The 8,642-nt window shown below is 44.7% G+C and overlaps 1 protein-coding gene across 3 annotated transcripts; it reads left to right on the top strand.

Annotated features, from left to right (window-relative positions):
- Positions 1-1,949: 1,949 nt before the first annotated feature.
- On the top strand, positions 1,950-7,781 carry LOC129030675 (FUN14 domain-containing protein 2-like). Of its 3 annotated transcripts, none has more exons than XR_008500722.1 (3): positions 1,950-2,103; positions 2,377-3,685; positions 5,657-7,781. XR_008500722.1 is itself a non-coding variant. In XM_054476286.1 (2 exons), exon 2 carries the CDS (start codon positions 2,669-2,671, stop codon positions 3,122-3,124), a length of 456 nt encoding a protein of 151 aa, XP_054332261.1. In that variant the 5' UTR covers positions 1,950-2,103; positions 2,377-2,668; the 3' UTR covers positions 3,125-5,013. The 3 variants fall into 3 exon arrangements, 1 of the variants encoding a protein (XP_054332261.1); XR_008500721.1 differs by lacking the exon at positions 5,657-7,781 and adding an exon at positions 3,983-5,013; XM_054476286.1 differs by lacking the exon at positions 5,657-7,781 and having other exon boundaries at positions 2,377-5,013.
- The last annotated feature ends 861 nt before the right edge of the window (positions 7,782-8,642 follow it).

The raw sequence follows: 8,642 nt of genomic DNA, 5'->3' as shown, positions 1-8,642 counted from the left end.
AGTCCCAGCTACTTGAGAGGCTGAGGCAGCAGAATCGCTTGAACCCAGGAGGCAGAGGTTGCAGTGAGTCAAGATTGCACCACTGCACTCCACTCTGAGCAACAAGACCGAAACTCCACCTCAAAAAAAAAAAAAAGCACAAACAAGTCATTGAGTTGAGAAAGGAAATCTGTTATCCATTTATGTAAAAAACAAATTGCTGCACATCTTCTATGTGCCAGCCACTGTGGGCACCGGGACAAGCCATGCAAAGAGCAGGACTCTAATGACAACGTCAATGCTCCACCCAGGACCCCGGGATTCACTTTCTGCCATTTTTGCACACCACCCACCTTCAGTATGCCTCAGCAGTAAGGACACCCCTCCAGCTATTCAGAGGCTTGTCCACACACACTCATACATAGAAGAGCTGGAATCCTAGGAATTTACTTCCCCCAGGGCAGCCCTTGACCAGTAACCATAGGTACTGGGATACTGCAGTCCATCTTCCTGGCCTTCCATGGGCAATTCCAAGGTGTAACATACTCCAAAGCTCCCCTACAGGGTCAGACTGTAGCTACCGCCCCCAGGATATTGCCTGAGGACGCCCTCTTTCTGGGTTTCCTCCCTTCCACTGTCCTGTACCTCCACTTCTTACCAGGCTCCATGGGAGCCCTTCCTTAATATATCACTTATGCATGAACCCTAATGTTAGTCCCTGCCTCTGAGGCCTTCAGGCGTCCAGCCTCTAGAAAGGGAGATGGTCAAGAGAAGAGAAAAACACAGTGGTAAAGAATGTGGAAAACACATCGTGCTGGAAGAGAACATGGGAAGGACCCAAGATCAAGACTCCCAGGACTCGAGAGGGCTTCCAGGAGACAAGGGAGGCTGTGCTGATGCTGGAAAGACGAATAGGAATCAGTCCAGCAAAGGCAGAGGGCATTTGTGACAGAGAAGGCAATCAGTGTAAAGATCCTGAGAAGAGCAACAGCAGAGCTCCTTGGTGAAATTGCAAACAGATCAGTATGGCTGGAGGGCAGAACACCAGAAGGGCTGGGCAGGCCATAGACCACAGGTGGGCACTGGCCACTTCAAATGGCTTGGTAAGCCAGGCTGGGGGATTTGGAGCATCCTGACAGCCTTGAAGTGCCTTTGAGCATCGCTTTGGCAGCAGTAAAAAGAATGGATTAGCGAGGGGCAAGATAGGAGACAAAAGTACCCATTAGAAAGCTGTTGAAGTAATTCAGCCATGAGACAACAGTGGCCTGAAATAAAGTAGCAGAAGTGGGACCAGAGAGAGGAAAAGGATTAAAACTGAGAGATCAATTGTGATATCAGGAGGGCAAGGCCAGTGAACTGGGCAAGGTAGAAGGCAGACAGAGTAGGTGGGCAAGTTATGTGCAGTAAAGAGGTGGAGATGATGAATAGAGATTATTTTTGAGCAGCTTAACCATACGAAGAGGGAAAGAATTCAGTGTCAAAAAAGGGTTTTGCAGGGGCTGAAGGGGGCAGCCTTTAAGATGAAAGAGAACTGGAACTCATTTATAGAGTTACAAGGAAAGTGAGATCTACCCATCAAAGTTTCTGCCCATTTCTCTCTCTGCCTTTCTTGCTTTTATTTTCCTTTTTACTTAGATGAAGACTTGTTGTTATGTTATCCTCAAGATGGGCACAAGAAATTCCAGCAGCAAGAAGACACCAGGACATAAAAACTATATACTTCAAAAGTTCAGACTTAATTCCTGTTCATACATTGCGTTGGATAAAATTTGCTTTTTTTCCAGTCCAGCCCTGGTAAAAAGGCCACAATGGCACAAGCAGTCCTGTTATGGCTGCAGAACAGAAGGTGGGAGGAAAAGTTCAATTAGAACCACGCCTTCCTCAGCCCGATAATGGGTTTGACATTTGCAGAGGGTTCCCAGGCAACAACCCCTGCCATTCCAAACCCTACAAATTGGGAATGGCTTTTTGTTGCAGGCTGAGAAAGCACCACACAAAAGGTCCCAGGCAGCACAGCTTTTTCATGTTTGAAGGGTTGTCAGCCCAGCCCCATCTGCCTCCCAAAGCATATTCCCCTCTTCTCTTTACCTTCCCACAGATGACACTTCGGACAGCTCTTTTCAAGTAAGTCCAAGAGAAAAAGTAAATGCTAGGCCTGGTGAAATAATTTCTCACTCAGGTTTTGCAAAATCCAGAGAGGCTACAGGTTTCCCCAAATATACTACAAAAATCTTTGATTGAGTCTCAAAAGGGGAGACTGTTGACAGTGTGAAGGAAAGTGTTTTCAAAGATAATTCACCTGGACATTTGCCTAGGAGTTTTGAAATTTACAAAATATTTCACGCACATAATTTTATGGGATCCTCACAATAATACTGTATTTTTCTTATTCTATAGATGAGAAAATAGAGACTCAGGTCTTATCCTTGGACATATGGTCCACTGCTCTTCAACTGTTGGGCGGGGCTACGGGGCTTGTGACGCCGCCCGCTGAACTTTGTGACGCAGCCGCTTGGGGAGACAGGAAGCGGTCGCAGCGCGCCAGGCCCGCCCTCTTCCGCGGCCGCTGTGGGAAGGGAAACATCTGCCCCACGTGCAGGAAGCCCGGTGGTGGCCACGACAGCGCGCCACTCTGCAGCGTAACCTCGCAGATCCTCTGAGTGTGTCCTCGTGAGACTAGCTCACCGAAATGGCCACGTCCAGTCAAGGAAACTTTGAGGGAGATTTTGACTCAGTGGACCTTGCAGAATTTGCTAAGCAGCAGCCATGGTGGCGTAAGCTGTTCGGGCCAGAATCTGGACTTTCAGCCGAAAAGTATAGCGTGGCAACCCAGCTGTTCATTGGAGGTGTCACTGGATGGTGCACGGGTTTCATATTCCAGAAGGTTGGAAAGTTGGCTGCAACAGCTGTGGGCGGTGGATTTTTTCTCCTTCAGCTTGCAAACCATTCTGGGTACATCAAAGTTGATTGGCAACGAGTGGAGAAGGACATGAAGAAAGCCAAAGAGCAGCTGAAGATCCGTAAGAGCAATCAGATACCTACCCAGGTCAGAAGCAAAGCTGAGGAGGTGGTGTCATTTGTGAAGAAAAATGTTCTAGTGACTGGGGGATTTTTCGGAGGCTTTCTGCTTGGCATGGCATCCTGAAGAAGATACCTCATTTTCATTGTTCCTGGTTTTTTCCAGCCATCAGCCTCTACACTCCATCATAGGACACTGAGTCCCTCCTTCTCTTCTCCCATGCCTTCCTCCCTGCTGTGGCAAATCCAAGTGGCTTCTATAAGCGTCTCTTGGTACAAGTTAATGTGGCACCATGAGCTTGATTGGCTTCTATAAGCATCTGTTGGCACAAGTTAATGTGGCACCATGAGCTTGATGGTGGCAGAAGAGACAATAGTCCTTAGCTCTTCTTCCAGTACACCCCCTACTTGGTCAGTCTGTAGGTCAGCAAGAAGGTCCCTCTACCCCTATGCAAGACACTTACAAGAACACATTGCAAGATAGCTGACCATGGAGAATGAGTGGATCCTGAAAGGTTGTCCCGAACTGTTGATATGGAAAAGAAATAAGCACATAGATAATCTTATTGTGTGCTGCATGGAAAGGAACTGAATACAATTGCCTTTAAGCATTAAAAAAAAAAAGGATGAAAAATTGGGGTGTCACATTTGCAAAATGGATGGACAAATGTGGTCAGGGCAGATCAAGGTAAGGGATGATCTGAGGCAAAACTGTGAAGGATAACCTTTGGTGACCCTTACATATTTTTTACCCTTACCCCAGGTGCCCCCTATTTCCCAACCCCTAATGCCCAGGACCCTCATTCTGTACCCTTTTGCTAAACAAGGCAACTCTTCTCTGTTGCCCACGTGAGCAGAACCTCATACTTTGGCTTCCCTGACTCCTCCTATCCCTTCAAAACGTACCTATCCCTACCTGTGTTCTTCTCCCTCAATTTCTCTCTGGGCAACTGATCTACTTTAACCTGATCATTTGACTTCCTAGGAAGTACCTTCCACTCTGAGAGTCAGGATGCTCTGCATGTGTGCTAAGGCATTAAATGAAGATTGAAAATCACTCCTGTGTTACCCCTCTCTGGCAGCACTGCTACTTTGACAAGGGTTCTGTTGACTCAACATGAATTCCACAGTGTTGTGAGAGTTTCAGGCACTGCTGCAGCTAATAGGTATAGCTATTACTGGGTAGGGACTCCCTCACTTGGCGTACCACAGTCTAGCCATCAAAAATTTCTCAACCATGGCCCTGGGATTGATTGCCCAAAGCCCATTAGAGGACTGCAGGGATCTGCCAGAAGGTGGGACATGAGATATGAATACATTCCTTAAGGCTCTGTAGCCCTGAGAACTCAGCCCCAGAAGATGATCTGTGCAGGAGGTTTTGAGCCTATCCAGGGTACCAGAGATGCCAGGAGTACCTCCTCCAGCCGAGACTGACCACAGTCCAGAGAACAAAACCCAGATAACAGAATCTATCTCTGACACTGGACTCTTCTTTCTTGCATTGTGGGAAATGTAAGAACTACTCTTGGAAAGAAACAGTAGAGACCAAGAGACACTGGGATGGAAGCTGACTGGTTTCAGGGTTCAAAGGTCTGTTTCCACCCCAGCTTGGCCAGTTATCAGCGAGAGGGGCCATGAACAATCCAGAAAAACCCTCTAGGCCTCTGGTTCCCCATCTGAAAAAAATTAAGGATAGTGAAACTTGCCTTGCCTACTCACAAGTCTGTCCTGAGCTCATGAAACTCTAGCAGCTTTTCTATCTCCTCAGCTTTTCTATCACTTAGGTGAAAAACCTGTGGCCTAAGAAATTAAATGACCCACTTACCTATTGTCTTAGTTTGTGTGTCCCCAGACCTTGAAACAAGCAATCAAATACAAGTAGTGTATTTAAGACAGGCAAGAAAAACTGTCAGAGGAGTGGAAAAGTGAACCAAGGAAGAGAAGGTAGCCAGTAAAATGATTTATCAGTCTTGCTGCCTCTGGGGACAACTGAAAGTTAATTCCCTGAGGAAATTCTGGAAATGGAGTACAATGCAGGCCTTGAAGTTATCCTGCCCATGGAATGAGGGAGCTGGGGTGTTTGCATGCCAGTCCTGCAGAGTCAGTGGCTGGGGCAGGATGTGAGCAGAGTGGACTTCATGGCTCTTTTTTTTTTTTTTAAAAAAAAAGGAAGAAAAAGCCTGCAGACAAAAGGAAGCAGAGGCTGGCTAGTGGAGGTTGGTCAGAATGCATGGAAATGGCAAGGCCCATTGGGTATGTGTGTGTCATTGCGATGGCTTCAACAGCTAACTATCAACAAGGCTAAGATCTCAACTTCGGTTCCCTGACATCCCATTAGGGTCTTTCCCATTATCACAACTCCCTCTGACGTTATGGCTCAGTTCTCCTGACTCTCCTCCTCATGAGGTTTCTGCCAATGCCCAGACTGCTTCCTGCCAATGTTGTTCTTCCCATACATGGTAACACCATTGGGTCAGAGCTGGGAGAGGGCATCTCTTGGCCAAACTGTCCTCTCCAGGCTCTGGCACTCAGCTCAGAATGCTCAGCATTGCAAGCCTAGAACAAGTTCCTTAACGTGAGAATTCACAGATTTGGGTGTCTGTTTCCAGACCTAGGATATCTGTCAACAGAATACTAATCCAAGAAAACATTTTGACAGGTGAGAGAATAGTGACCCCAGAAAAAAAGGCAAGTAAGAAGAGAGGGAAGGCCTTGAGTCCAAGTGACAAGACCATCAGGGCAAGAGAGGATACAGGGGATTCAGTACCCGGTTCAGATACTAAATCTGCAAACAGTGAGCATCCCTGTTGTTTACAGAAGCACATGTCCTGGATGCGGCTCAAAAGCCTAGAGCAAGCTAGATCTGAGCTGTGCATACATAGCCAGGCACATGTGAGTGGCCCAATGCCCCAGGGACAAGGTTCTGTTCTTAGCTGGGGAAAAACAGGCACCGGACTATCTCTGCCGAGGCCTCACCAAAGCGATCCGTGGAGTGCTAAACCCTATCTGACCATAAAGTCCAAAGTCCAGGTGAAGAAACATGGAAATGGTCTTCTCTCTTTGTGTTTTGGTGGTAGAGAGGGGCTGAAAGGACAAACAGTAAAATAAATATTTTAAAAGTCGCAAAACATTAAGGAAAATTCTGACTCATTAGGTACAAATTCATAATTAAAACAGCCTAGCCTCACCGCTTCTGCACGTCATCAATTGTAAGACGCACATTTTTTTTTCACATTTTAATATCTCTGAAATTGGAGTGGTCCTTGCAGTAATTGTGGCCCCCAGTCCCTCATAACCTGAGAATAGTTACAGCAAAACTGTCATTGTCCACATGTGCCAACGTGCACAGAGATACTCCCATTTTCTTTACTCATGTACTGAGTTTAGTTGTGTAAGATGTCTTCAAACAAGAAAAATGTCAGTAATTGTTGAAGTTAGATAATGGATTCACAGGGTTTATTATTTTATACTTTCCACTCTTTTATATGTTTAAACATTTCTAAAATAAAAAGGAAAAAAGGTTTCCAAAACATAAAATGATTCCGCATTAAAACGAAATGCTTATTGTGTTTTCAGAAAGGGAGAAAAATAGAGCAGTGAGGTGTCAATGTGATATTAGTAAAACAAATGCTTGACATTGAAGGAATGACTGAAATTTTACATTTTCTTAGAAAATAACAAGCAAGCCCTTTTCAGGACCTAAGAAAGCAAGCTGTCTACAAGTGGATGTAGCATGTAATATTTTGTTACTGAGATAGAAGGCAGGAGGAATTGCCTAGGCTTTTGGAATTTGTTTAAGAAATTTTGAAACAATGTAACCAAGTTATGAGTTATGGTAGACTACCATTATGCTGTTGTCATAGTTTAATACATAGAATAATGGTACACCTTCCCTTCTATAGTGTCTTAGAATCAATAAAACAGCATTTTCAATGTAGAGTATTCCCAATGTTGACTATCCAAGGCAAAATTTTAAAATATGCATATTTACAGAAAGAGATGAAGAAGTTTTTGTTCACCAAAGTTCCTCTTAGGAAGAATCCTGCATTTGTCTAGAAGAAATGCTTTAATAAGAGACAGTACAGTGTCGGGGCTGAGATCATGAGCTCTGAAACACAGCTGCGTATGTTTGAATCCCAACTCTGCTGCTTGTTAGCTGTGTGACATTAGACAAGTTACTTAACTCTTCTATACCTCAGCAGATAATGAAAGTGGATCTTTCAGAGGTCGTGTAAAGATTAAATGAAATAATACTTGCAAAGAATTAAAACTAGTACCTGGCACAAAGGAAGTTTTCAATAAGCTGTTATGCCATGAAGGAAGTGGAAAGAACAATCTGTTTACTCCTGGAGAAGAGATGGTCAGGAGATGGGTGGAGAATTCAGAGAGAGGGATCCCAAGAGACACAAAAACCTTTCCTAAACCATGATGTGTGTTTATTAGGGAAAATTTGACATTAAAGGTGAATACTAAGTATAACAGGAAAAGCACACGTCACGAAAGTAGAAGGCAGAAGAGGCCCTGGAAAAGCAAGTCCTGGGAATTCACAGAGTCAACTGAGAAGCTATGGATCCTCACATGCCATGCGTTTTGGGGCTAAACTAGGTTGCACTGAGTTAAATGTATACACCTTCCTCCTTCTCAAAGATGATAAATCGATCCCATCTTGGGTGCCAACTGTGATCAATTAGAGTGTTATACTATGAAGGATTAGCAATATCTGCCCTAGGCATGGGGGGATTAAGGCACAACACATGAATAACATTTCAGCCACATTGGTTTTAGGCCAGACCTGTGTCCCCTTGATATTAGAAATACAGTCAAAATGAGGAAAGCCCCACAAAAACCTCTCTGTTCCGTGTGGCTGGTCCAGGACTTAAGTATGTGGGACAGCCCTCTTCAGACTGCACCCTAAGGTCACACAACTGGATAGAATTTGGGTGACTGATTCAAAGTGCATCGAACAAGTATCACCACATAGGGATTCTCCAACGCAAATCAAGCACCCAGCAGGTGTCCAGGGGATTCTCAACCAATAAAAGATACAGCTATTGCACCCATAGGCAGGGAACTGGTGGCAACCAAATGAATTGAAAGTTGTAAAAGCTATATGCTGGCTTGAATTATGTTCATTGAAATGTGTAGAGAGAAAGGGGAGTGTAGTTCAGAATTAACATTGACTTAGCAATCATTCTGTTTAAATCTCTCATTGTACAGAGAAAGAAATTGAGTTCCAAAGTTTATAAAATGTCAGAGGCAGGTCTAGAACCCTGAGCTCCTGAGACCTATCTAGCCCAGGGCCTTTCTTCTTGTAAGGTTGAAAATATAGGACATGCTGAGGGTTAACTGTGAAAAACCAGCCCTTCACACCATGCTTGCTGTCCTCTCCTGCAACTCCAGGGAAAATTGGACCAACTGGGAAACTATCTGCTCCAAGAACATTGACTCCTCTAAAAGTTCAGTCACTCTCTGCCGTGTTAGAACCATCCATGTGTGTTTCTTCTGAATTCCAAGCCAGAGGAAATATCTCAAACTGTGCCTGTTAGAACCCTGTCTCAGAGTTTATCAATAGACTGCAGAAGAGCTTCTAGGTCATATGGTCTCACAATGAGCAAGCCATTCTTTCTGCTGCAAATGAAAGCTTG

The sequence above is a fragment of the Pongo pygmaeus genome, chromosome 12, assembly GCF_028885625.2.
Source record: "Pongo pygmaeus isolate AG05252 chromosome 12, NHGRI_mPonPyg2-v2.0_pri, whole genome shotgun sequence".
In the NCBI taxonomy this organism is placed as follows: domain Eukaryota; kingdom Metazoa; phylum Chordata; class Mammalia; order Primates; family Hominidae; genus Pongo; species Pongo pygmaeus.
The sequence above is the reverse complement of the archived record's forward strand: the minus strand, read 5'-3'. Positions and strand labels throughout refer to the sequence as shown.